General features: G+C 59.3%; 1 protein-coding gene across 1 annotated transcript; it reads left to right on the forward strand.

The window, feature by feature from the left end:
• Positions 1-26,933, forward strand: TTLL4 (tubulin tyrosine ligase like 4). The gene is made up of 19 exons (XM_056111667.1): positions 1-164; positions 14,472-16,019; positions 16,796-16,902; positions 17,091-17,154; positions 17,741-17,862; positions 18,019-18,129; positions 18,236-18,312; positions 19,673-19,864; positions 19,984-20,066; positions 20,165-20,293; positions 21,822-21,944; positions 22,216-22,314; positions 23,139-23,273; positions 23,628-23,771; positions 24,816-24,915; positions 25,286-25,496; positions 25,597-25,667; positions 25,962-26,047; positions 26,564-26,933. The coding sequence occupies exons 2-19, from the start codon at positions 14,569-14,571 to the stop codon at positions 26,763-26,765; spliced, it is 3,507 nt and encodes a 1,168-aa protein (XP_055967642.1). The 5' UTR covers positions 1-164; positions 14,472-14,568; the 3' UTR covers positions 26,766-26,933.
• The last annotated feature ends 272 nt before the right edge of the window (positions 26,934-27,205 follow it).

The following is a 27,205-nucleotide window of genomic DNA, read 5'->3' on the forward strand; positions in this document are numbered from 1 at the left end:
CTGGGGGCGCGCGCAGCGCGAGGCCGGCGGCGGCTGAGAGCGCGGGTCGCGTGGCGCGGCGTGGTTGCTAGGGGCGCCTGAGGCCGCCCGCTCGACCCGCAGGCCGAGGGAGGAAGCAGCGCGGAGCCGGCGCCGAGCCCGGGCGAAGCTCGGTCTGGCTGGGGGTGAGTGCGAGCGCGGGAGCCGGGGCCGGGGCCGGGCCGCGGGGGGCGCGGAACCCGTCCCCGAAGCCGCCGCGTCCCGACCGCCCGAGCCTGCGGCGACCGCGGCGACCCTCCACCCCCCTACCCCCTCACCCCGCCTCCAGTCCCGCTTCCCGCCGCGCCGGGCTTGAATTTGGCGCCGGGCGGGCTCGGGCTGGGGAGACCCACCCGGAGGGGCGCCGCGAAAAATGTTACTTTTCTAGCCCCCCCCCCCCCCCCCAACTGGAGCGCTCAGCTGCGTCCGGGATGGGTGGAACTTCAAAGTCTCCTCGGGTCCCTCCGGTTCTGTCTTGCGGGGGGTCAACGACGTTGGCAGCAGCGTCGGCCGGACTCGGGCCGCAGGACCCCGGAAGGCGCGGGCCGGGGCACCCGCGGGGCGCAGGAAGCCCCCAGGAAAGGCGCCGGCGCCTGTCGTCTTGGGCAGTCTGGTTGGCTCGTTCCAACCACGTAAACAAAGCGCTGGTCTCTCCCACCGTACGGGCTTCCCCCCTGACCCCCCCCCCCCCCACGCCCCGGCAGAAACCTGGGGGGAAGCTCTCTGCCCTTACAGGCCAGCCTGGCGGACCCGAACCCCGTTCCCCAGACTTCGCTCACAGTCGGCTCTTCCGAACCCGTCCCGGAGTCGTTCCCACGCTCCGGTGCTGCGGGTCTTTTCCTTAAACCTCAGCACCTGTTGATGGAGCCAGTTAGCAAGCAGCTGGGGGGGAGGGGGGCAATCCTTCTTAACAGGGTCGGGTCCTTTTCTTGCACGAAATACCGAGCCGCTTGGCATAAAGACCATCCCTCGGTGGCCCGCGAGCAGCCTCTGCTGCTGCTTTTCCGGGAGGAGGGGAGGGGGGGGGGCGGTTGGGGCGCCCCTCCTTGATCAGGGCTTACTCCTGGCTCTGTGACCTGGGATTCCCCCCTGGACGGATGGGGTGGAGGAGGGACATGACATGCACCTTATCTTCTGTCCCCCATCCCTTTTCTGTACCCCCTCACCACTCCCGACTTCTTGACGGGACCTAACGGAACCACGGACAGATTATGCTACAACTAGGGAAATTGAAAAATACGTTCTAGATACAAAGTAGCTTTAGAAAAGATACTGCGGGAGGCCGGGGCTCCCTGTGCTTAGGGGAAGGCTCTCTGCTGGAGCCCACCACTCCTGGGTGTGAGGCCCTGAGTTCAGGCCCGCTCCAAAGGATTCATCTGCCCGCTTCAGCCCCCCCCCCAAAAAAAAAATTAATAAAAGGCAGCAAAGTCTGAAAAGAGAACTGTAGAAGAGAGAAATTAATCGGGGCCGGATCAATCACTGGGGGCTTTGCTCAGGAGTTAGAAATAGTGTGATCTCTCTCTCTCTCTCTCTCTCTCTCTCTCTCTGTCTCTGTCTCTCTCTGTCTCTCTCTCTCTCTGTGTGCGCGCGCATGTGCGCTTGTGCACTCAGCAGGGAAGGGAGGGCTTGTCACACTTGGTGGTGCTCAGAGCTTCTGGCTCCGTTCTGAGGGATCTCTTACTGGCTAGTCCCCCAGAGCAGTGGGAAATGGTAACTCAAGGGTTCCAAGGCAGAGAGCCTCACACAGAACCTCAGAGGAGTCTGGATCTTTGGTTTCTCCATGAATTTCTTGCTAAAACAAAAAGAGTCGGGGCATAGCCCCCAGGACTACCAAAGCTTACGCTTCCTCTTGTCCTGAATGTAAAAAATTCCAGTTGCCAAAGAAGTCTTTGGAAATACTGATGCGTGTGTGTGTGTGTGTGTGTGTTTGGGGGGGGGGGGTTGAGGGTGTTTGGAGCGGTGGGGGCTTCTGTGGGTCCATTGCAAATTCAGAAGGTTGCCCCTGAGTAGTGTATATATTGCTGAAGCTGGTAGCTAGTGTCTTCTGGGAAAGTACACTGAACACACAGTATGCGGCAGTTTATTAATTTTTTTTGCTTTTTGGGTCACACCCGGCAATGCACAGGGGTTACTCCTGGCTCATGCACTCAGGAATTACTCCTGGCAGTACTCGGGGGACCATATGGGATGCTGGGAATTGAACCCGGGTCGGCCTCGTGCAAGGCAAACGCCCTACCGGCTGTGCTATCACTCCAGCCCCATATGCAGTAGTTTAATGGGACTGGGTTTTCAAGTTGCTTTGTTTCAAAAAATCGTGTAAACTTTGTGGTACAGTGAAGTGGGTAGGACGTTTGCCTTGCACATGGCCAACCCGGGTTTGATCCCTGATACCTCGTGTGGTTCCCCAAGGCTCACCAGGAAGTAATCCCTGAGTGCAGAGCCAGAAGTAATTCATCCTGAGCACCACCAGGTATGAATACCCCCTGCCCCCCAACAAAAAGTACATAAACTTTTTTGTTGTTATTGTTCGTTTTTTGTGACTTTGGGGACAATAGCCTGCAGTGTCATGATCCCAGCCCTGCATAAACTCTAGTTTGTTTGTTTGGGCAGTGGGAGGGTGGGGTGGGGTGGGGTGGGATGAGGACCACATCCTGCAGCACTCCAGCTTGCAGTTCCAGACATCAAACTGGGGGTCCCTGTGTGTAAAACCTGCCCCTTTTTTTTTTTTTTTTTTTTTTTTTTTGCTTTTTGGGTCACATCCGGCGATGCACAGGGGTTACTCCTGGCTCTGCGCTCAGGAATTACTCCTGGCAGTGCTCAGGGGACCATATGGGATGCTGGGAATCGAACCCGGGTTGGCCGCATGCAAGGCAAACGGCCCTACCCGCTGTGCTATTCAAGCCTGCTCTAGTTGACGAGCTAGCTCCTTGGCCCAATATTGCTTTCCTTTTTTATTTATTCTTTTTTTTATGTTTTTTTTTTTTCTTTTTGGGTCATACCCAGCAATGCACAGGGCTTCTGGCTCTGTACTTGATCTCTCTCATCTTGGTGGGCTCAGGGCACCAATAGGATGTTGGGGATTGCATCCCAGTTGGCCATATGCAAGGCCAGCGCCCTTCTCACTGAACTCTCTGGCCCCCTATTTCCTATCTTTTGGAGGACAGTAGTGGGCCAGCTTTGCCAAGGGGTTCGACCCCAGGGTTCCTGAGGAGGTGGTGCTGCTTGGACCCTGCAGTTGGGGGTTTCCTGGGCTACCTTTTGCAGTGCTCACCTCGCTGGGCTCGGCCCTCTGGGGGACTGTGTGTTATGGGGTATCACAAGCCATCCCCTGGCAAGGCAGCTACTTTAACCTCTGAGCGGACCATCACTCCAGCCTCAGTGCCTGAAAGTTGAGCTGGCTTTCACAGCCAGCCAGCCCTACAAAGCACTGCCCGAAAGGCTGCTGTGAAGAGAAAGATCCGGGACCTACACCAGGCCTGTGCTGGGCTCGGCCTCCACCCCTACACACACACGCACACACACACACAAAGGACCGGAGGGTGATGGGGTTTGGAGCTCAGGCATTGAGGCTAGAGGAGGTAGCAGAGGTGATGGCATGGGTGAGTGGGGTCGTAGCTGCCTTCTGTCAAGGAATGACTCCAAGCCTTCCTGAGTGAGGTGACTGAGCTCAATTATGCTGACATGGAAAGGGGCGGGCAGAGGGAAAGGGAATCTGTGCCCCAGGGCAGACGGGAGGGAATCAGGGGAATGTTGTGGAATGATCTCTGGCCAGCTGTGTGTTGTGTGCTGTACACGGCTCCCATGGTGCAGCCCCTGACTGCGAGAGAGGAGAGGCCTGATGAAGCCTAGTGTTTTGTTTGTTTGTTTCTTTGTTGGGGGGGGAGTACGTACTGGGTCCTCCCGAGTGTGAAGCCTGTGCCCTGGTCTATCTAACTCAGATCTAGCTCAGTGTTTTCCAAAATGAGCAACATACAGTGGGACTGGAGCAATAGGACATCGGGGTGGGCGCTTGCCTTGCACACGGCCAACCAGGGTTGGATCCCTGGCTCCCATAGAGTCCCTTGAGCACCTCCAGGGGTGAGGTCCCTTGAGCATCTCCTGAGCGCAGAGCCAGGAGTAAACCTTGAGCAATGCCAGGTGTGGCCCCCAGAACAAAGTGGACAGTGCCTTTCTGCAGGGGCTGAGGAGGGGTGGAATGATTGAGGGAGTCACTTGGCTAGAGCCTGAGGTGCAAGGATGCTGGAGAGTTGAGTGGAAAGGAGAGGGGGCGGGATGGTGAGTGGAGTTGCTCTGGGTAAGGCAACACCAGCAGTTGCGTGTGTGTGTGTGTGTGTGTGTGTCTGTATGTATGCTCCAAGAAAAGAGCTTTCCGTGGGGATGCCGAGTGATTTTGCTTTTTTCTGGAAAGGGGTGATAGATCAAAGAAGTCCTTTTGCTCCAGCACTCCCGATTTGGAATTGAGTTCATCTTCCCGGACTGAACTCAGTTGAGATTCCGGGCCTGGCCACTGGCGCTTTGGGTTTTAGCCCCGTGGCGAACTGCGCTGTGTTTTAAAGATCGGTGCAATGCAGAGGAAACTTTTTCTTTTGTGCTCAGACCTTTCTCACCAACCCTGGCAGAACTGGGCAGTCAGACCCGGCATTGGGGAACAGATTCTGAGCGTGCCTCTTCCACTAGGTTCTGAAACTCCGTGGACCCTGTTCTGAGAAACCTTGTAGGAATCCCGGACAGGTGTGGTATTCTAGACCTTTCTGTCTCAACTCCTGAGGAACTTGAATGCTCTTTGGAGTCTTCAGTGTGTTTCTATATGGGCACGATTTCAGCTTTTGGGCTACACACCACTGTGCCCAGGGCTTGCTTACGGGCATTAAACCAGGTAGCCACATGCCAGAAAAGCACCTGACTGGATGTACTGTCTCTCTGGCCTTTCCACATGTTCAGTGCGTATGGAGGTACAAATCACTTTTAATTGCTGTTGCTGGTTTTAGCTCCGTGCTGAGGGTCCAAGGCACAGCTGCCAGAATCACGCTCAGTGCCTGGGAGCGAACTCTCAATCATACTTAGCCTCTTAGTTTTATTTTCTCTAAAATGATGCTTCCACCTCAGTGGATTGATTTACTTTTTTGCTGGTGTGGGGGCCATTGGTGCCACTGCTCAGGGGTTCCTCCTGATTCTGTTGTAGACCAAGTGGTGGGGGTCAGACCCAGCACGCTGAGAATATGCACTTAGCCTGTTACCGGTAACTGACACTGGCCAATCTTTAGCAGGTTTTTGTTGTTGTTGTTGTTTTTTGTTTTGGAGTCACACCCAGTGATGCTGGTGTGTGTATGTGTGTGTTGGGGGGTGTTACTCCCACCTCTGCACTCAGAAATTACTCCTGATGGGGCTCTGGGGACCATATGGAATGCTGGAGGCTCCAACCCAGATCAGCCTCGTGCAAGGCAATCATGCTACCCTACCCACTGTGCTATCACTCTGGCCCCACCATTATTAGCATTTGTAATAAAAATGTCTGTGTTTGCAGAAATCTTTGTGTGGGGCCAGAGCGAGAGTACAGGAAGGTAAGTCCCAGCAGCAGACCCTCTTACCATCCCCTGCACCACATACGGACCCCTGAGCACCAGCAGGGTCCCTCCTGAGCATAGACCCAGGAGAGCAACCCTCGAGCACTGCTGAGTGCACCCCAACAGTCCGCACTCTCAATATTTGTACGATGAGTAGCAGTGTAGCAAATCAACCATTTATATCTCTCTCTCATTTGGGTTTTTGGGCCATACAGGGATTATTCCTGGACGGGGTCAGGGATCCCTGAGTGCTGGGGATGGAACCTGGGTCAGCCTCATACAAGTGCCTTCGTCTGTACCGTCCCTCCGACCCCATCAGTGGAATGTTGTGCAGGGTCATAGCCCATTGATCTGCAGCTCCCAGGTGACACGGAGCTGGAGTGCTTGTGTTTGGTCTGAGGGAGCAGCAGGTTCAGTCCCCCTGGTCCCTGCCAACCCAGGCATGGTGTCAGGAGTGGTCCCTAAGCACCGCCAGGTTGACACCGGCCCCCACACACCCATCCCATTGCAATGCCACTGATTGTTCTCTCACGTTCTTTTCTCTTTGAGAGGGAGGGGAAGGGAGAGGAAGGTGGGAGGGAGCTGTTGTCTCGCTCGACCCATCTTTTGCCCATTCCTGGCATCATGTGGTTGGGGTTGTTTGGCAAGTTCCAGTTTGCTGAGTTAGGCGCCCTCTCCAAATGTTGCTTCCTTTCATGATCCTGTCTGAACAAAAGCTGCAGGCCCGTTTCCTCCCGTGCTCGCCACACTCATCAGAAACAGGGTGGCAGATGCAGTTTCCCCGAAATTCTCGTTTTTCTCTCGGACACTCGGTGTGGTCAGCGGCACCAAACCCCACCCATTGTGTTGCCCCCGAAGAGGGAGGTTCGGCTTTGTCCCACTTTCTAGAAATTGTGCCAGACCCCAGCCTCAGGAACGTCCCCCGCGTGTCGTGTGTCGTGTCCTCCCGCTGCCAAGTAAGTCTGCCTTGCAACTCCAGTGCCATCACCAACCCTCACACCAGCATCTTCCTTGAGACCACAGGTCCCACCTTCATTTTGTTCTGAAGAGTTTCCTGCTAGGCTCCCCCGGTTGCCCCCAGGGAATGTCGGGGAGTTGGGGGCATGCAGGTGTCTTGGTGGCCTCTAGGTGGCCTCCAGGAGCTTGTCACTCCCAAGTGAAGCCCTTGCCTGTTGTCCTGACTTTGACCCTCCTGGTTGGCCAACGCCTGTAAGAACACAGCTGCTGCCCAGAGCTCTAGCCCTGCGTCCCATCTGGTGTCCCCAGGAGTGCAGAGGCAGGAGCAACTCCTGAGCATTCCCAGGTGTGGCCAAACCCCAAGAACAGGGCTCCGGGCCCTCCCGCCCGCCCTTTCTGGCTCCTCGGGCTCTTTCCCGCTCCGTCTCTAGCACAACCCCCACCCACCCACCCGCCACCCCACAGGATGTATCATTCCTCCGACTCTGTATTTTTTGGGATTGGGAGGGGGCGCATCGAGTGGTGCTCAGGGCTTACTCCTGGCTCATTGCTCAGGGATCACTTTGGGGCGGTGCTCAAGGGACCATGTGAAGTGCCAGGGATCAAACCGGGGTTGCTGTGTGGGGGGGGCAGACGGCCTCCCTGCTGTCCTGTCGCTCTAGCCCCAGGGAGCGTAGGTTGGAACTCCAGTCTCCTAGGAGAACTAGCGCCTGTTCTTGTCTCTCTTCCTTCTGTCTGGCTCTAGGTAAGATGGTTCCCTTTGCAGCTTGCCTGCGCGCTGTCCTCTCAGAGCTCCTGTGCACTGCACGCTGCTCTCCTGCTGTCCTGAGTTCCCCTGGTCACCTAGGGAAACCCCTAGCTGGAGGAGACGAGGAAACCACAGCTCCCTGGAGCCAGGTGCCCTGAGCCAGTGAGGCCTCTAATGAGCGGGTAATGAATAATTGCTTTCTGTGGAAATAGATCCCTGGTCCACATCACCCCGGGCTCGGCCCAGGGATGATTCCAGACCGCAGCCCGCAACAGCTTTCTAGTAAAGGCCCAGACAGCTTGAAAGGTGTATTCCAGCCGGCGCAGTAAAGCAGCCTGGGTCCCTTAGCACCACTGCAGTTAAAGGAAATGGACTTTGGCCTAGAACCGCAGACTTAGGCCACACGGTGGGGTCTTCCTAGCCAAGTTTTGGAGAGCTCTGTAGGACAAGAATTAGGAAGAGCAGGACCCTTCCAAACCACACCCAGACAAACAAGCCAAATGTTTAGGGGCCCCTGAGTTTAGGGGCTCCGAGGCAAAGTGCCTGTCTGGCCAATGTGAGGCCTCAGATTTGATGCCCGGTGGGCACCGGCCCCATAGCTTCACAGCCAGGTGGGATCCCTGCACACCTACAACAGAAGGGCAGGGAAGGGGAGCAGAGATGCTAGCAGGGCCCTACCCTAGGCCCCGCCAAATCCTCTCTGATTCCACCCCTCAAGTTTTGTTGTTTGGTTTTGTTGCTTTTTGTGTCATACCTGGCCCAGCCCAGGGCTGACTCCTGGCTCTTGCACTCAAGAATCGCTCCTGGTGATACTTGGGGGACGCTATGGGGGATTCCGGGGATCGAACCTGGCAGACACCCTCCCCCCTCTGCTATCCCAAGTTCTTTTGATGCAGGTGGCTGCAGGGCTTCTGGGAGGGTTCCCGAGACCCCTTTCCTGTATTTTGGATCACACCTGGCGCTGCTCAGGGGCTGTTCTGGGCTCTGCTCAGACATCCGCTCTTAGATGTGCTCAGGGGATCATAGGCATGCTGGGGATTGAAGCGAGGCTGTCCTCAGGCCTTAAGGGGAAGTGCCTTAGTCCCTGGACTGTCCCTGGCCCTGCACGGCCAGTGTTTGATCAAGTCCTGTTTGAGTGAGGTTTGGAAAGCGTCTGTAGGACAAGAATTAGGAAGAGCGGAACGCTTCTTAGAGAGCTGGTCCCCAAGGCAGGCCCATGCTGATCTCTTCCCTTACCATCGAGATGTCCATCTTCCAGAGAATCCTGGGAGTACAACCTGCATACTGAATCATACCCGAAGTCCACAAGTAACTTTTTTTTTTTTTGCTTTTTTTTTGGTTGGGGGGGGTTCATACCCAGCGATGCTCAGGGGTTACTCCTGGCTCTGCACCCAGGAATTACTCCTGGCAGTACTTAGGGGACCATATGGGATGCCAGGGATCGAACCCAGTTCGGCCGCGTGCAAGGCAAACACCCTGCCTGCTGTACTATCATCGCTCTGGCCCCCACAAATAACTTTTTAACTAACTACCAACTGGGTGATCCCAGATTGGTTTTGGGATCTTTTAGAATCCCATTAAAGTGGAAACTGTAATCGGGTTCGAGGTTGAGTCTGCTTTGAGGCTTAGCGTAAGTGATGCTTTTTGGGGGGGGGGGGATTGGGGCAAGGGCATGGTGCTGGAGACGCTCAGAGGCAGCTCCTGACCCTGTGCTGGGGTTGCTCCCTGTGGTGGTGGTGGTGGTGGTGGTGGTGGGGATCGAACCCTGATTTCTAGCATGCAGAGCTTGTCCCATGGTGAATTTTTTTTCTTCTTTGATGAAGTGGTGCCAGGTGGAGCTACTCTGGCCCATGACTCTATGTTGGGAATGGAGCCCAGGCAGAGAGGGTGGGACTCTCCCGCTGAGCCACGTCCCTGGACCCCCACGGTTCACGGTCCAGTGTTGGTCGCTGCCATCATCTCCCTTCAGTCTTGAGCACTTCCTGTCTCTTCCTAAGATAAGCTGTTCCAGGCGCCTCTGGTGTTTTTCCTCACCATCCGTTTATTTTCAGATGCTTTCTTGTTCCTTGTTTCATTGACAAACACCGCTTTAAAACCAGGTTTGGGACTAGGTCAAGGGAAAACGGGGTCTTTCTCCTGACCCAGGGCACTTTTCATTTGCTGTTTTGCTTTTCCATGGGTTATTTGGTGGTGGTGGTGGTGCCCAGAGTTTATTCCTGGTGGTGCTCGGGGGATCCTGAGCTGGGGACACCTGCCTGGCAGGCCAGTGCCTTGAGCCCTGTGCTCTCATCTCTCTGCTCCTTCCTTTCTTTTTTCTTGTCTGGACCTTGGTTAAGGGACTTAAGCCACGGGACAGGCGTGTTTGTTTCTAAACTGGAGGTGGAGAGGCTCTTGCTTCATGCTTGTACTCCCTGTTCCCACATGCCTGCCTGGTCCCCTGGGATACCGGGTCAGAGCCAGAAAGCAGAGATTAGTAGTTCTGTAAAATGCCTTAGATTATTCAGAATGTTGTTTTCCAGAGGAAGTCAGTTAATTGGCTGCTAAAGGGAGTTTCCTGGCAAGTTCTTGTTGTCTGGTCCTTTAGACTGAGAGTAAGTAGGAATGACTTTGCTGGCCTTTGCAGTGTATGTGTGTGTGTGGGGGCGGGGAGGGGGTATTAGACAAAGTACATGAAGTGATAAAAACAACGAAACTTGGGAGTCCTTTAGAATCTGCATGCTAATTACTCAGGTTTAAGTTTAAGTTGGGTGTTGCCGCCCACATATTTATTTATTTCTTTTAACTATTTAAACACTGGTTTACAAAGTTGTTCATAATGCAGTTGTTTGGGGCATTCAGTATTCTAATACCAAACATAGCACCAGTGTGACCTTCCCACCTCCACCATTGTCCCCAGTTTCCTGCCCTCCCTCTATGTCTGCCCGCTTGGCAGGCACAAAATAATTTGTTTATATTGCTTATTACAACAAAATGGCAAATGGAATTATCAAAAATATAAAAAAATAATTCAGGGGGCGCAGCATCGCCAGCAGGTCAACCCTACCTGAGGGGTGAGTGCATCAGCAGCCTGATGATGCCTCCAGGTTTCCTGATACCACCAGATCACCACTGTGACTGGCTGGATCCCAAAAACCCAGGACCGAATTTCCCAAGAAATGAAAAAGTTAGGTATGTGGGAGCCACGCCCACCTCCAGCTCAGCCATAAATGCTCACTTATTGTCCTTGCTTCAGAAACCCATAAATAAATCTCAAGAGATCAAAAGTCACAGTTAATCTCTGACCTGTGCTAGGCTGAACAGACAAAGGTAAATCGGGGGATGGGGGGCGAGTCAGCCTGGTGCCCGCCCAAGCAGAGCCTCTGGCGGCAGCTGCTTGCCCCCACAATCCAAAATTAGCGCCATGCCCCCCCACCCCCCACCTCTGTCCAGAATCCACTGTCTCAGAACCTCACCAAGACATTAGCCTGTTGAAAATTTGGATGTGAGGGTTTTGTAACTGCAATCTCCAGGCTTTCCCGGGGTTGAGATGGGCCACCTTGCCCCACTTCCCTATACTCAGGGAAGCACTGGCAGTCACCCCATGAACCAACTCCAGCACCACCATGTAACTCTACTAGTGCCCTTGCTTCAGGGGCCCATAAATAAATCTGAAAAGAGATCAAAAGCTGCAGTTAGTCTCAGGCCCGCACAAGCCTAAACAGACCAGAGTAAATTGGAGGTGGGGGGCAGGTCAGCGGGTGCCCACCCAAGCAGAGCCCCCAGCAGCTGCTTACTCCCACAATCCAGAATCACTTCCGTGCCCCTGGCCGGACTCCACTGTCTCAGGACAGACCTCACCGAGATATAATATGCTGAGAATCTGGGTGTGTGGGTTTTGTGACTGAAATCTCCAGGCTTTCTTGGGGTCTGGATGGGCTACATCCTCCCACACACCTCCTTGTACTTCCGGAAACCTCAGCAGTCACATCCGCACCCCAGAGCTGTCACTCAGTTAAAAAGCTTCCTCCCGCCTTGTCTTCCTGATAAGAATACTGAATGCCCTGAAGAAACACCGTGGCCTCTGAGCACCTGTAATCACAAACCATAATGCACAAAAGGAGAGAGAGAAAGCAGGAAAGGGCCTGCCATAGAGGCAGGCTGGAGTGGGGTGGGGGGTGTTGGAGGATGGTGGGATGGAAAAGGGGGGCATTGGTGGTGAGAAAAAAAAAAACAGGAAAATAGTAAAAAAAAAAAAAATATCTGTGAAAATTCTTGCATCTCACAATGGGGCTATTGAAGTCATTGTCCCGGGCTTTCCCGAGCTGCTTGTTGCCTTCTGTGCTACAAGCGGGCAAGCAGCATTTGGCATCTGGACCCCAGTGCCCCCCACTCCTGACCTTAGCAGGCTTCTCCTCCTTTGCCATCTGATTTGCTGTGCTCCTGCTGAGCTGTCAGTGCTGTGGAGTTTGGAGGTGTCCTGGAGCTCCGGGAGTTGTAGAACCAGGGTTGTTCTCAGCCCACCCTTTGCCTGAGGGGTCCTCAGAGTTTTCAGCCCAAAGACCTCGGTGCCCCTGAGTTTCATCTGCGGGGACCCGCCCAAGTATCTAAATGACTTTTCCCTCACTCTTTCCTCCGGTGTCTCATCCATACACGGACCCTGGGGCAGGGCCCTGTTCCCAGATGCTAAGGCCCAGACGCAGGGCCAGGTGTGTGCCCGCAATGGGGGGGCCCTGGGGTCCAGATGCCAAATGCTGTTTGCCCTCTGAAGTTGTTTTATTTTTAAATTGAATCACCGAGAATTACAAAGATATTTATGACTGAGTTTCAGGTGTATATTGTTCCAAGACGCATCCCTTCACCTAGACTCCCCGTCCTAGACTCCCCCAGTGTCCTCAGTTTCCCTTCCACCCTGCCCCGGCCCCCGCAGCCTTCCTTCCCACATTATCCTGGTGTTCTCTCCTCACCCTGCCTGAGGCACTGATCCCGGAGCACTGAGCCAGGAGTCAATTCTGAGCACCACTGGATATGGCCCCCAAAAAAACAATAAAAAGAAAAAGAAAGGTTTCAGAGAGTCATACAGTGCCACAACTGAGTTCTTTGTTGGTTTGTTTTTTTTGGGGGGGGGCATATTGTTGTTGAGGTGCCACTCCCGGCCATACTTGTGGGAGCGACCCCGCCGATTTGTGTGGTGTCCTTTGAGCTTGCTCCAGCCTGCCATTTGGCGGCACCCAGTGTTCTTCAGCCTTTTTGCTGCTTTGTTGTGGGAGGGATGCTGAAGGGCCCTGCCCTGGCCCCCTTTATGGTTCAGCTTCTATAGCAGAGTGTCCCTAGGAAGAGTCAGGTGAATCCCTTCATTCTTTTGTTTGTTTGTTTGTTTGTTTTGGTTTTGGGGCCACACCCAGGGGCTGTTTCCTCCCTGCAGCCCGCCTGGACTCTCCACTCGCCTCCCACTTTTGGGTCCCAGTGGTTGGCCAAGACTCCTAAGGACAGTGACTCTCAGTGCCCTCAGTGGTATGGAGGGTTGACTCCTGGCTCTGTGCTCAAGGCTCAGCCATACGCATACAAGGCAAACGCCCTTCCCGCTGCCCTGTCTCTCTAGCCCCTAGCTCTCTTACCTTCTAACTAAGGGACTTTGGCTGGTGTCCTCTTGAGAGACTTCCCCGAGGTCTGCCCGGCTACCGTCGGCGTCCACGGGTCTTCCCAGGCCATCATCCTCACGAAATGCAGAATCCTAGCTAAACAGCTGTCTGTCCATTCCACCCCCCGACCCTGGTGCTCCGAAAAAACTTGTCAGAGTCACCGGGTTTCCCTTCTGAGTGCTGCAGAAGATTGCCTTGTAGAGTGGTGCCCCGCCTGACACGCTGCCAGCCTGGCCCTGCTTGTGTCCAGCCCACGGTGGCAAGCAGCGGAGGGTGTCTGGGCCTTGGGAGCCAATGCTGACCCAGAGCAAACTCCTATAGGGCCCAGATCTGTAGACGCAGAAATAGAGAAGAAAGGCCGTTTCCTCCCTGCAGCCCGCCCGCCTCTCCACCCGCCTCCCACTTTTGGGTCCCAGTGGTTGGCAAAGACTCCTGAGGACTTTGGTTGAGGACTTTGGGTCCCCGCGGTTGGAAAAGTCTCCTGAGGACAGTGACTCTCAGTGCCCTCGGATGCAGTTACTCTCCACTCCCATGGGGCTGCGCCAGGGGGAGCTGTTTCTCAAATGGCCTTTGTCGGTTCAGGCTGGGTGGGTGGTGAGGAAGAAGCGGGCCGCTTCCCTGCAGACCTGGGACATGTCTCACTCATTCTCCTGGAGGTTCCAGGGGAGACGAAAGCCACTTGGACAGAGTCGTGATGGTGGTGGTGGTGGACACGGCTCACGGGGGACAGTGGTGTCCTGCATGTCTTTCCCCTGTGAGGGCCTGGGTTTGACCCTGTGACTTCCTGCTTCCCCCCGTCCCACCCCGCACCTCTGCTGATGGTGGCCCTCCAAACCAACCACAGGGGCCAAGAGAGGCAGGACAGCGGTTGGGCGCTTGCATGGTAGTTGGGCCGCCTGGGGGCAATCCCTGTCACCCCACATGGTCCCCCAAGCACTGCCAGGATTGATGTCTACATACAGAGCCAGGCGTCAGCCCTGAGCACTGCCAGGTGTAGCCCCAAATTCAAAAAAATCACACAGAAGGGCTGGAGCGACAGTACAGCGGGGAGGGCGTTTGCCTTGCACGTGACCGAACCAGGTTCTATCCCCAGCATCCCATATGGTCCCCCGAGCACCGCCAGGAGTAATTCCTGAGTGCATGAGCCAGGAGTAACCCCTGTGCAAAGCCGGGAGTAACTCTTGAGTGCAAAGCCAGGAGTAACCCCTGTGCATCAAAAAATCACACAGAAACCCACCACTGAGAGTTGTAGAGCAATAGGCAGCGGCTTGGGAGCTCGCCTAACGGCCGACCCACACTCTCCCCTCAGCACCACCAGGAATGAATCCTGAGCCCAGAGCCAGGAGTAATCCCTGAGCATCACGGGCGTGCTTCCCCGTCCCCACAAAAAGCCCCCCAAACCCCAAACAAACAGAGTGTCTGATGGGGGATGGAGTCTCAGGAGAGAGGACGGGGCCCCAGCGGCTGCCTCAAGACCCGGCCCTCCTGCTCCCCAGCGTCCCCCACCCCCCGGGCCCCCCCCCAGGTTAGTGACCTCCCTGCCCCCCATCTCTCTCTCCCCTGCAGGCTGATGCACGTGAGGATGCAGGAGCTGCCGCTGGAGGTGCGCGGCGCCTCCCCCCAGCCGGGCCGTGCGGCCGTGCGGTCATGATGCGGGACCCTCATGGCCTCCGCCGGAACCGAGCACTTCCGAATCGGCCTCCGCCGGCAGAGCGGCTTCCAGCAGGGCGGGCCCCCCACGGCCCCCGAGAGAGCCGCTGAGGGCCCAGGCTGGGTTCAGGCCCACCAGCAGGTGAAGCCGATCTGGAAGCTGGAGAAGAAGCACGTGGGGGCGCTGTGGGCAGGGCCGGGCCCTGGCCTCCTGGGGGTCACACCGCAGCCCGCCTACTTCTTCTGCCCCCGGACTCTGTGCCGGGCAGGGAGTGCTGCGGTCATCAGTGGTGGCAGCAGCGGCGGCGGCGGCAGCAGCAGCAACAACGGTGGCGGTGGCGGTGGCGGCCGTGCCAGCTCGTGCTCCCTGCAGTCGCTGCCGGGCCTCTTCGGCAACAGCCTGCTGTACCGGCGCTCCAGCACGCGGCTCCGGCCCTACCAGCAGCTGGAGTCCTTCTGCCTGCGCTCCGTCCCGTCCGAGCGAAGACCCTTCTCCTTCCCACACGGTAGCCTTGCCGCCGGCCTCACTGCCAGGCAGGCCTCCTCGGCCTCGGCCTCCACCATGGCCCTGCCACTGGCCCCCTCGCCCCCGGGGCCCTACCTCTCCCTGCAGGGGGCGGCCGGGGAGCACGCTGCGGCCAAGGGCCTGGTGGCCCCCACCACCGCGGGCAAGACCCCGGCGCCGCTCACCCCGCCGCCCGCCTACAAGCCCGTGCTCAACAACAACGCCTTCCTGCGACCAAGCAGCACCAAAGTGCCTTTGCTGCCGGCCCCCGAGACCCTGAAGCCGCTCGTGCCCGCCAAGATCCAGCTGGTCTCCTGGCATCCCCCCGGGGGCACCGGCGACTGTGCCATCCAGCCCCTGGAGCCCAAGCTGCTCGGCAGCGGCGGCGGCGACGATGATGACGACGACGACGACGACGGCTCTGGCCCGCTCCCCGAGACCCTGCCAGCCCCCGAGGACCGCGCCCCCACTCCCCCGGCCCAGGCCAGGGACGTGCAGCTCACCGAGGCCGTGCGGAAGCTGACCGCCGGGGGCTTTGACCAGAGCCTCCGGGAGGGCAGCTGCGAACCCGAGCAGCCCAGGTTCCTGACGCCGAGCCTGCTGTGCGGCGGAAGCCCGTCGTGGAAGGCCCCCGGCGAGTTGCAGGAGACGGCCGCGGCCAACGGTGCCAGCGACACCCAGGTCTTCTGCACCAAGCGCATCAGCATCCACCTCCTTGCCTCCCACACTTCTGCTGCTGCTGCCGCCGCCACCAGCGGACTCAGCCCTGGCCCGTCCTGTGGGGCTGGGGCCAGTCCCCCACCCCTGCCCCTCGGAGAAGACCAAACTCTGGTCCTGCCTTCCCCACCTCAGCTGCTGCCCGACATCACCGGCGTGACTGCGCACCTCTCCTCGGTCCACCTGGACCAGCCGGCGAATCCGGGGCCCGCGGAAGGCAGGGAGCTGGACTCGCCTGCTGGGTGAGGGGGGTGGGGGCCTTCCTGGGGGGCTGCGGAAATGAGGACCGCCCTTGGGAGGGGGGCGGGGGCGTGCCCCAGCCTGCAGGCCCAGTGCCCTCGCTGATGGATTTGCCAGGTGTCCCCCCTCCTCCAGGGGGCCTGGACTGGCCTTGCTGCTTGCCAAAGCCTCTCTCCTCCTCACGCCGGGTTGGGCAGGGGGGGCGTCTGCGGGATGGCTCCCAGAAACCCTGTGTGAGACCCCTTGTCTGGCCTCTCCTCATTTGGCTCCACCGCACCCCTGCTTTGGGGGCTTGCCAGGGGCAAAACTCAAGACTTGCAGGGGCTCAGGTCCCATCCCTGGCTCCACACACTTCCCCGAGCACTGCGCTGGGAGTAGCACCGGAGCCTTACCTGGGGAGGCCCAGAAGCCAGAACCAAGCACCAAGCCAACCAGACCCCCAGAGAGACCCCCCACTCCACGCCACTGTTTCTGGGGCCACTGTGCCTGGGCTACTTAATTCCCAAAAAGGATGGCGTCCTGGGTCCCTCCTGCACCTGCAGTGGTTGGAGACTCGGGGTGGTCGCGTGCCCAGCCCCCCATCTCCCTCCTGCTCCCTCTTGGGATGCGGGGGGTTGAATTCCTGAGAGGCCCCCGTGGTCAGACACCCAGACACGGTGCCTGGGGGCGGGAGTTGTCCTTGCAGTGCTGCGGGACTCTTGAGAACAAGGCAAGGGCCGAGGGCCGAGGAGGCGGGAGCCCCATGGCCCCTGCCAGAGGGTCTGTCCTTGCCCCGTAGCTCAGCCGCTGATCTCCAGCTCACCCCGGTGGAGGGGGAAGACCTGGAGGAAGAGCTCGTGGATGGCCTGGAGGATTCCTGTAGCCATGACGAGGATGAAGAGGAGGGTGAGGCGATGGGGCCCCTCAGCTCTGCCCGGGCCACAGCGGGCTTCTCAGCTTGGGGGCAGGGTGGGGAGCTGGGGTCTCTCCTCCCCCCGGCCTCCGCCTCCACCTCAGCCTGCCTCTTCCCGCTGCTGGTGTCTGGGGGTCACCACCCACTGGACTCTCTCTGTCGCCTCCCCCAACCCCCCCAGGAGACTCGGACTGTTCCTCCTCCTCCACCGCGTCCCGTGGCGAGTCCCTCATGGTGATCTCTCGGTGAGTGTTGGCCAGTGGCCTGCGGCTGGGGATCGGGGGCAGGCAGGGGGGAGGGAGGGATCCAGGCAGCTGCAGGGCCTTGACTGACTGATCCCTCCCCCAAGGAGAAGATAGTCGCCAAAAGGAGCCGGGTTGGGGGACGGCAGCCCATGCAGAACCCCCTGAAGTGTCCCACACCCGATCTGAGCTTTCCCGCTTCGGCTCTCTCGTGACTCACACTTGATTTCTCCGCATTTCTCCCTTGGCTGTAACGGAGCCTCTTCCTCCACCCAAGTTCCTTGAACCCCCCACCACACCCCACCCCAAAAGCCCCTGGACGGCCACGGTCTGCCAGCCTGCGCGGGGGGTGGAGCATTCTGGCGCCCCATCCCAGAGTGCAGCACTGGCAGGTCACGGGCCTGTAGGTGGCACCTGCCGGTGGTCGTGTCCTGGCACCTCATGGGTCACTGTCTGTGGTCCTGGCCGGGCACTTGTCTCTGTCCATCCGAACTGGGAAGACACCCCCGGAGGGGCAGACAACCCCCGCCAGTGAGCGTCCTGTCCTTCCTCTGATGGTGTGTGGGTCTGTCTGTCCGTCCGACCGCAGGAACTGCACGGAGATTCTCGCCAAGTCCTTTCCCGGTGAGAAGGTGGTGCAGCCGGCTCTCGTCTACAGTCTCTTCCCCAATGTGCCCCCCACCATCTACTTTGGCACCCGGGACGAGAAAGGTAAGCCCGGCCCGCATCCAAGCCCCGGAAGGCGGCAGCTGGAGCTGGCAGCTGGAGCCGGGGTGGGATGGGAGTGGGGGGCTGTCCTCGTCCCACCTTAAACGGGCCCTCACGTTACAGCCTGCTCTCTCCCCTCTCCCGTCCTCCTCCCCGCAGTGGAGAAGCTTCCCTGGGAGCAGAGGAAGCTGCTGCGGTGGAAGATGAGCACGGTGACCCCCAACATCGTCAAGCAGACCATCGGGCGGTCCCACTTCAAACTCAGCAAGCGTAAGTGGTGGCGGTGTGCCCAGCGCTGGGGGGCGGGGGGAGAGACCTCGGCGGGCGCGTCCTGCGCCAGGGCTGACGGGCGCCCACCCTGCTGTGCCTCTCCTAGGGAGCGATGATTGGCTGGGCTGCTGGGGCCACCATATGAAGTCGCCCAGCTTCCGGACCATCCGAGAGTACCAGAAGGTGGGCAACCCCCCTCCACCACCCCATAAGTATTTATTTATTTGCTTTTTGGGTCACACCCGGCGATGCTCAGGGGTTCCTCCTGGCTGTGCACTCAGGGATTACTCTGGCGGTGCTCAGGGGACCATATGGGATGCCGGGTATCAAACCCGGGTCAGCCATATGCGAGGCAAATGCCCTGGTTTTGCTTTTTATCGAAGGGTCAGGCTCTCCCGGCCATACTTGGGCTGCTCCCAGTGGTGCTTAAGGGCCCAGGTGGTGTTGGGGATCAGACCCACCGAGCCCTGTTCCTGCCCCCCCTCTTATCTTTCTTCAAGGGGCAGCACCCAGCCCTGCTTGACCCGCCCTCCAGGCCTAATGGTCTGGGTGCTGCTGGGCGTGGCTGTGGGTTGCCCAGCTGAGGCGCGTGACGTGTTCCCCCTCTTGAGCTGTCTCCACGCCCCAGGAGCCCCTATCTCAGGTTCCATCACCCCCCCTTCCCCAGACTCCCGGCCAGGCAGAGGAGATGGACATCGGGAAGGGTGGGGAGTAGGGCTGACCTTGAGAAAGCGGGCTGGTCTCTTGGGCGGGGAGGTGGGCAAAGGGGGAGGGCAGCTGCGGCCTTTCTTGACACTTGGTCAGTGCTAACCGCGCATGTGTGTGGGAGGGCTCTGAACTCAGCCACGGCCCAGCACGCCCTTCCTGCCTGCGGCCCAAAGCAGGGGACGGAACTGCGTCCCCTTCGCACCTAAGGTGACCCACAGCTTAGTCCGCCCGAAGCTCCCAGGCTGCCAGCTCCTAGAGGACACTCGGTCTTGTTGTGGGGGCCAGGGTTTGTGCCTTAATCTCCAGGGGAGTCTCTCTGCAGCTGACCCTTTACATTGGCTGAAGCCAGAGCTTGGGTGGTCTCAGGGGGAGGCGGCGTGGCCACCCGCTTCCGGGCTTCTGCCTCTGTCCTCTCTCTCCCCCCTCCCCCCCCCTCATCTGTCTGTCTCCTCTCCCCTCCACCCCCCGCCCCTTTCAGCACTGTGTTTGCAGTACTGGGTACGGTGCATCTCCCTTTTCCTTCCTCTCTGCACCCAGTTCTTGTCCAGAGGGATCATTTCTGACTCTCACGATCACGGTGGTCCCTTCTCTTTCCTAACTGCCCTCCCCCTTTGTTTCTATTTCTGATTTTGTTTTGAGTTTTTTTTGAGGGGGGGAGGGTGTTTTTTTTGGCGGCGGTCAGGGGCTATTCCTGCAGTGCTTGGGGTCCTTGCGGTGTCAGGGACCCAGCCAGGGGCAGCTTCGTCAGGGGCCAGCATCTTACCTCCGGCTCTCTCTCCTCCTTCTCTTTCTTCCCTCTCCCTCTCCCTCTCCCTCTCCCTCTCCCTCTCCATAGCTCAACCACTTCCCAGGCTCCTTCCAGATCGGGCGGAAGGACCGGCTGTGGCGGAACCTGTCGCGCATGCAGAGCCGCTTCGGGAAGAAGGAGTTCAGCTTCTTCCCGCAGTCCTTCATCCTGCCGCAGGACGCCAAACTCCTGCGCAAGGCCTGGGAGAGCAGCAGCCGCCAGAAGTGGATCGTCAAGCCAGTGAGTTGGGCGGCGCGCCGGGGACAGTGGAGGGGGGCGGGGTGGGGGTCCCTCCCTCGCTGGCCGGCTCTGGGGCCAGGGCGCATCCCGATGTGCCCTGCCCTGCCCTCCCCTTGCAGCCAGCGTCGGCACGGGGCATCGGCATCCAGGTGATCCACAAGTGGAGCCAGCTCCCCAAGCGTCGACCCCTGCTGGTGCAGAGGTGAGTGCCCGCGCCAAGCCACCCCCCCACTCCCAGCATCCCCGCACAACCGCCCTGAGCTGGGCCGGCCTTTACCCAGCCACCCCCCTCCCCCCCAGGTATCTGCACAAGCCCTACCTCATCAGCGGCAGCAAGTTCGACCTGCGCATCTACGTGTACGTCACCTGCTACGATCCTCTGCGCATTTACCTCTTCTCTGATGGGCTCGTCCGCTTCGCCAGTTGCAAGTATGTGTGTGTGTGTGTGTCTGCGTGTGTGTTTGTGTGTGTGTGTGTGCGTCTGCGTGTGTGTGTGTGTCTGGGGGGAGGGGGGGTGCATGCACTACTTTCAGGGGGCTTCGGCTCCCCGGGGCAGGCAAACCCGGGACCCCCACACAGCCGAACGGCCAGGCTGGGGGGAGTTTGGTTAGCCGAGTAGAACGCGGGGTGCGTTTGGGGAAGCCCCCTTGTTCCTGCCCTCCTCCATCTCCTGGACTCCTCCAGGGCGCACGTCATCCCTGGTACTTCCGGGGCCAGGCCCGACCCTCTGCCCAGCACTCAGACGTCTCCGAGATCGGAGACTTAGTCACGTGGGACGGGTGGGTGGGGCCGGGCCGGAACTCCTCTCTGCTTCTCTGTGTGCCCTGTGACCAGCCCCACCCGCAGCCACCAGACTCCTCTCTGTCGAGCAACCCCCTCACCCAGGAGGTGGCCTAGGTTTCGGGGGGTCCTCTGGGAGGAATTGGGGCCCGAGAGCAAGTAAAGAGCGAAAGGTGGGCCGGAGTGGTAGTACGGCAGGTAGGGCGTTTGCCTTGCACGCTTGCACGCGGCCAACCTGGGTTCGATTCCCAGCATCCTATATCGTCTCCCGAGCACCACCAGAAGTAATTCCTAAGTACAGAGCCAGGAGTAACCCTTGAGCATGGCTGGGTATGACCCCCCCCCCCCAAAAAAAAATAGCAAAAATAAATAGTGAAAGGTGCTCTTTGGGCTCTGGGGGAGGGTGGACACACCTGGCAGTGCTTAGGGCAGACTCTTGGCTCTGTGCTCAGGGCTCACCCCTGGCAGGGCTTGGGGCACACCCTGTGTGGTGCTGGGCATGCAAGGGAAGTGCCTTGCCTACTGTACCCTCACTGTGGCCCTCCTGGGGCTCTTTTGCTCCGTCATTCTTGGGAATTGACAGGGATGCCCCTTGTAGCTCTGTGCCAGGGACTGAGGCCATAGGTCAATATGTTTTTCTTTATGGGGAGAGGTGGGGGAGCCCCACACCCTGCTGTGCCTGGCTCTGTGCTCGGGAGTCACCCCTGGTGGTGCTCAGGGGACCCAGGGGTGGCTGGATGCAAGTCAGCGCCTCTCCTCATGCTCCTCCGCTCTGCATGTTTCTGCGCGGAAGCGACAGTGGCCAGGGGGCGTGGAGTAAGGCTCCCCGCTGGCCCCGAGTCCTGGGAGCCTCTCCGCAGGACTGACGTGGGATAGAGAGAGGCCAGGGACCGGTGCAACAGGACAGCAGGGAGGGCACTTGCCTTGCATGCTTTCCATCCCCGGCATCCCAAAGAGTCCCCCGAGCACCACCAGGAGTGATTCCTGAGCACAGAGCCAGGAGTAACCGCTGAGCATCCCTGGGTGTGCCCTCCCCCCCCAAAAAAAAGAATAATCTGGTGGTGGTGTCCTGGAACTGCTCCGCGACTGGGAAGGTCTGTGCCCGTGCACAGGGCGTCCAGGTCTGCTGTCCTGTCTGCTCAACCCACCGCCCCCCTGCCTGTCCCTGTGGCTCCAGGTACTCCTCTTCCATGAAGAGCCTGGGCAACAAGTTCATGCACCTGACCAACTACAGCGTCAATAAGAAGAACGCCGAGTACCAGTCCAACGAGGACGAGACTGCCTGCCAGGGCCACAAATGGTACCTGGGCTGTTGGGGGGTATCAGGGAACCCCTGCCAGGACCACAGATGTTCCTCTGGACTGGGTCCCTGTCCTGAGAGCTGCCAGTTGTGGTTGGGGGGTGCGGAGCACAGCGAGGATTGATCCAGGACCCAGAGAAGCTCTGAACCCCCCCTCTCCCCCCCAGCATACTCTGGTCTGTATACCTTGGAGCTGAGTTGCTGGGAAGAGAAGCACTTTGGTCCCGCCCAGCCTCAGCCCTGGCCCTCCCCGCCTCGCCCCTCCCCACAGGGCACTCAAGGCCTTATGGAACTACCTGAGCCAGAAGGGCATCAACAGTGATGCCATCTGGGAGAAGATCAAGGATGTCGTCGTCAAAACCATCATCTCGTGAGTCCTGCGGCCCTGCCTCCCTCACACTTTTTTTTTTTTTAATTTTATTGAATTTCCATGAGATAGTTACAAGCTTTCATGCTTGGGTTACAATCACACAATGATCACACACCCATCCCTCCACCAGTGCACAGTCCCCAACACCAATATTCCTGGTATACCCCCCCTTTCCCACCCTCCCCCTGCCTCCATGGCAGACAATATTCCCCATACTCTCTCTCTTCTTTTGGGCATTATGGTTTGCAATACAGATCCTGAGAGGTTACCATGTTTGATCCTTTATCCACTTTCTGCACACATCTCCCATCCCGGCCAATTCCTCCAGCCATCTTTTTTTTAGCAAGCCCTTCTCTATTCCAGCTGCCTTCTCACCTTCGCTCATGAGGCAGACTTCCAGCTATGGAGCAATCTATCTGTCCCGTGTGTCTACTATCCTTAGGTGTCAGCCTCATGTTATGTCGTTTGATACTCCACAAAGGAGTGCAGTCCTTCTATGTCTGTTCCTCTCTTTCCGACTCATTTCACTTAGCATGATACTCTTCATGTCTATGCATGTACCTATATGTTCGTTGCAGCACTGTTCACAGTAGCCAAAAATCTGGAAACAACCCAAATGCCCTAGAACAGATGACTTGCTAAAGAAACTTTGGTACATGACACAATGGAATACTATACAGCTGTTAGGAGAGATGAATTCATGAACTTTGCCTCCCTCACACTTGCCCAGCAGGCCCCACCACCTTGGTTTTCTAGGGTGGGGGGCAGGGGGGTGTGCTGCTGCAGGGGGCGGGGTGCTGAGCGCTGCCTCTCGCCTGGGCCAGGTCGGAGCCGTATGTGACGAGCCTGCTGAAGATGTACGTGCGGCGGCCCTACAGCTGCCACGAGCTCTTCGGCTTCGACATCATGCTGGACGAGAACCTCAAGCCTTGGGTCTTGGAAGTCAACATTTCCCCCAGGTTGGGGTCTTCTCCTTGCCTTGGCAGCAGCACGTAACCCCTCGCCCTCTTGCGTCCCCCCCTCTCGCCAGTCTGTCTGTACACACACATACACACACACACACACACACACACACACACACACACACACACTCCTGGAAGTGTCCTTGGAAGTGCGGGTGAGTGTTGGGGCCTTCCCATTCCCCAGGAGACAGGTCAAGAGCGAGGTCACTCACGCCGCCCGGGCCCGGCATCCAGCGGGATGGCCCCCAACACCCCCCGTGCCGAGGGAGCCCGTGGAGCACGTCCTGCCTGGCTCTGGGGTCTAGGGGCCTGTTGGGAGCCGGACCCTGACCCTGGCGCCCCCTCCCGCAGCCTCCACTCCAACTCGCCCCTGGACATCAGCATCAAGGGCCAGATGATCCGGGACCTGCTCAACCTGGCGGGCTTCGTGCTGCCCAGCACCGAGGAGCTTCTGTCCAGCAGCTCCAGCGGCTCCAGCAGCAGCTCTGGCCTCAGGTTCGGCACCACCCCCCCACCCCCCCCCCCACAGACACACACACCGCTTGGCGTGGCTCCCTGCTCAGGACCTGGGGCTTCGGGTTTCCCCGCCTGCCCTCTCCCAGGTGTCCTGAGCTGGGACAACTGGGACTCCGGCTGCGACCTCGGCTGCCCACTTTGCTCTCGGGAACGGGGCTCGTCTCTCCCTCTGTGGCACCGGGGACGTCCTGTCCCTGCTCTCGGGGTTCCTTCCTCCTGGAGAGCCCCCTCGCCTGACCTTTCCGCTGTGACCTCCCGGAGCCCAGCCCTCACCCCGGGTCTTAGAGCTACTCAGAGAGGAGGAAACTAGTTGTTACTCAGTCGCTCTGTGTGAGGGGGAACCAGTGGCCGTGTGGTGGTGGTGGTGGTGGAGTGTGGGTTTGTGTGTGTGTGTGTGTCCCCATCCTCTCCCTGCAGCCTCCAGAGGTTGGGATGAGCACCCTCAGTTTGCAGAGGAGGAAACGGAAAATCCCTGGGCTTCAGGAACTGGCCAGGTCTTTGCGAGCCAGCAGAATTAGAAGGGATGGTCCTTTGGGCAGTGGCCCACCCAGGTGTTCCACTTCAGGCCTCGCTACTCCGGGGTTTGGCCTTTGCAGCGCCTCCCCCCTACCGGGAGCTCCTCGGAGCTGTTTTTCTGTTGGTCCCAGAGAAACTGAGGGGCCGGGAGGGCATAAATGCCCTGGGCTGGGGGGGGGGGTGGGGGATACCCTGCCTGGATGAGGGACAGCTGGGGAGGAGTCTGTGGGTTATTAGCTGCCGGGAGGGCCCACAGTGTCTCCCAGCTGTCCAGGTGCCCTGCATGGCCTCCCATGCTGTGCTGTCCCATGCCCTGCTGCTCTGCCAAAGTGCCCTATCTCTGACTGCCCAGGGCCTACCAGACCTTCATGTACCCCCCATCCCCCTCTGGTCCCCTGCCCCCTCCCCCATGCTTGGGGAAAGGCGACTGCCTGGGTGGGCCCGCACCTGTCCTCGACATGGGCTGCTCAGACCTCACTGCCGCCCCTCCTGCCCCCACCTCCTCAGCCTCCCGGGCTCCAGGGAGAAGTGCCGAATGACCCCCGAGCAGTTCGCCGCACAGAGGCTGAAGAAAGCGTATTACCTGAACCAGAAAATTCCCGATCCGGTAGGAGACCTAAAAACCCCACCCCCGTCCCCCTCCGTTTCCTCTCCGGGGTGACTTGTCCCCACTTCAGCCCCGTCCCCTGCTTCCCAGGTTCTGTAAGCCCCTCGGGTGGGCAGGGGTGGGGACAGGCACGTCCCGTTGCTCCCAGGGCTGCGCTTACCCCTGGGAGGAGGCGGAGGTGGGTGTCCTTTCCCGGGCTGGGAAGCCAAGTCTGAGTTTGCTGGGCTGTGGTCTGGGCCCTTCCAGCCACTTAACATCGGCAGGGCCCGAGTGGGGTGGGGGCTACCAGGTTGCCGCAGATTGTCCCCCCCCCCCCTCTGCCGCCAGCCCCCTCCCCTCAGCCGGTCTGTCCCCGCCTTCTGTGGCCCAGGACTTCTACGCCTCCGTGCTGGACGTCCTGACTCCGGACGACGTCCGCGTTCTGGTGGAGATGGAGGACGAGTTTTCCCGGCGCGGGCAGTTTGAGCGGATCTTCCCTTCCCGCATCTCCTCCCGCTATCTGCGCTTCTTCGAGCAGCCGCGCTACTTCAACATTCTCACCACCCAGTGGGAGCAGAAGTACCATGGCAACAAGCTCAAAGGTGACAGACACACTTGCTACTTGCTGGCCGCCCGCTCCCCTGTCTGGCGGCCCCAGACTCCCCTCTCTTAAGCAGGTCCCACCCCCATCTTGTGTTCCAGGCGTAGACCTGCTTCGCAGTTGGTGCTATAAAGGGTACCACACGGGCGCCATCTCGGACTCTGCCCCCATGGTAAGGGCGGGCGGGGGCAGCATGACCCTCCCGGGGAGTCACTGCAGCAGGCTCCCTGGAGTGCTTTCTCCCGGTGATCAAAAGTACTGGATCAAAAGTACTGGATGCGGTTCTAAATGGTGGCGGTGGTGGGGAGGGGGGCGTGGAGGGGCCCCTGGGGCATGGCCCCTGGAGGGGCCCATGAGGCTAGGGAGCTCAGCTGGGGCCAGGGAAGAGACCTCCAGCCCAAGCCCCCCTCCCCCGACCTAACCTCGCTAGAGCCCCTTGGGGCTTATGGGTTGCTTTGCCCCCTAGTGGTCCCTACCGGCATCCATCCTGACCGCCCCCAAAGGCGACTTGACGTACAGTCTCTTATGCAGATCTGAGGCCGGCAGACCAGGGTGAGTGAGTGCCGCCGAGCCAGGGGTGGCCTTGGGAGGCGACCAGCTCCTCAGGGAGAATAGCAGAGTGGGCCCCCTGCTCTCCCCCACCCTGCCCCTCCTTCTCCCTCCTCTCCCTCTTCCTCCAGCCTCCTTTTCCTCTTCCTCCCCCTCCTCTTCATCCTCCTCCCCCCTCCTCATCCTCCTCTCCCCTTCCTCTTCCTTCTCTCCCTCTCCCCCATCTTTCCCTCTTCCTCCCTTTCCTCCTCTTCCTCCCCCTCCTCCTCGCCGTGCACCCTAGCCAGGGATGCCTGGCAGAAAGCAGAGCGGGCAGCCCTGCCCTCTGGCTCGGCCGTCTTTCGTCGCCTCCTCCCTTGCCCTGGAGAGCATCAGATACCGTTTGCGGCCACTTGGTCCTCGGGTCACAGTGGGCTCAGAGGGCCGGGTCCGGAGGCAGGAGGCGGATCACAGGGCAGCGACTCCGCCACCCAGAGTCTCATTCATCCCTTCCTCTCCCGGCCCCTGGCCCCTCCTCAGAAAACACAGCTCCTCCGGGGAACTCCTGCCACCCGCCGCCGAAGCGGGCGCCTCTCCCAAGCCCAGGAAGACGGAGGAGGCCAGCAGAGAGGCCGGCCCCCTGCTGCCCGACATCCGCTTCTCCAGGCAGGCCACGCACTTCGCGTTCGTCCCTGCCTCGCAGCCCGGCGGCGACCGCCTCCTGGCCACGGCCAGCCCCTGACCGGCCCCCGGCCGCGCTCCCTGCCCGGGAGCCCCAGCGCTAGCTACCTCACGGGAGCGGCCGGCCGGCCGGCCAGCCAGCCAGAGCCTCGCCCCTCAGCCCGCCCCTCCGCAAGAGTATTTTTTGGAAGCAGAGGAAGCGCAGAGGCGGGTCGCCAGAGGGGTGCCGGGGCCGGGGAGGAGGTGAGGAAGGGGGGGAAGGGGTCCCCCTCGCCACCTCCGCCCAGCTTGCACCTCACGCTTGAGCAGAGAAGCCAGCGATGGCCCACTCAGCCTTATAAAGCGGGATTCGGTTTCTACCTCTATATTGCTGTGTGTGATTTGTGGGGCGTCCCCGGGGACAAGAAGGCCCCCCCCGGAGAGCCCCGTTCTGTCAGTCTGACTCCGTCCGTTTCCCCCCCCCCCCCCCCGATTTCTACAGACAAGGGACGGGCGGGGAGA

This window comes from Sorex fumeus, unplaced genomic scaffold (assembly GCF_029834395.1).
Source record: "Sorex fumeus unplaced genomic scaffold, SorFum_2.1 ptg000014l, whole genome shotgun sequence".
Classification (NCBI taxonomy): domain Eukaryota; kingdom Metazoa; phylum Chordata; class Mammalia; order Eulipotyphla; family Soricidae; genus Sorex; species Sorex fumeus.

What these genes read in the sequence shown, in the direction of transcription:
- TTLL4 (XM_056111667.1), top strand. Translation starts at nt 14,569, where the DNA reads ATGGCCTCCGCCGGAACCGAGCACTTCCGAATCGGCCTCCGCCGGCAG. An exon ending in TGGCACCCGGGACGAGAAAG is followed by an intron (nt 17,863 to 18,018) that starts GTAAGCCCGGCC and finishes TCCTCCCCGCAG; the next exon opens with TGGAGAAGCTTCCCTGGGAG. An exon ending in CGACCCCTGCTGGTGCAGAG is followed by an intron (nt 20,067 to 20,164) that starts GTGAGTGCCCGC and finishes CCTCCCCCCCAG; the next exon opens with GTATCTGCACAAGCCCTACC.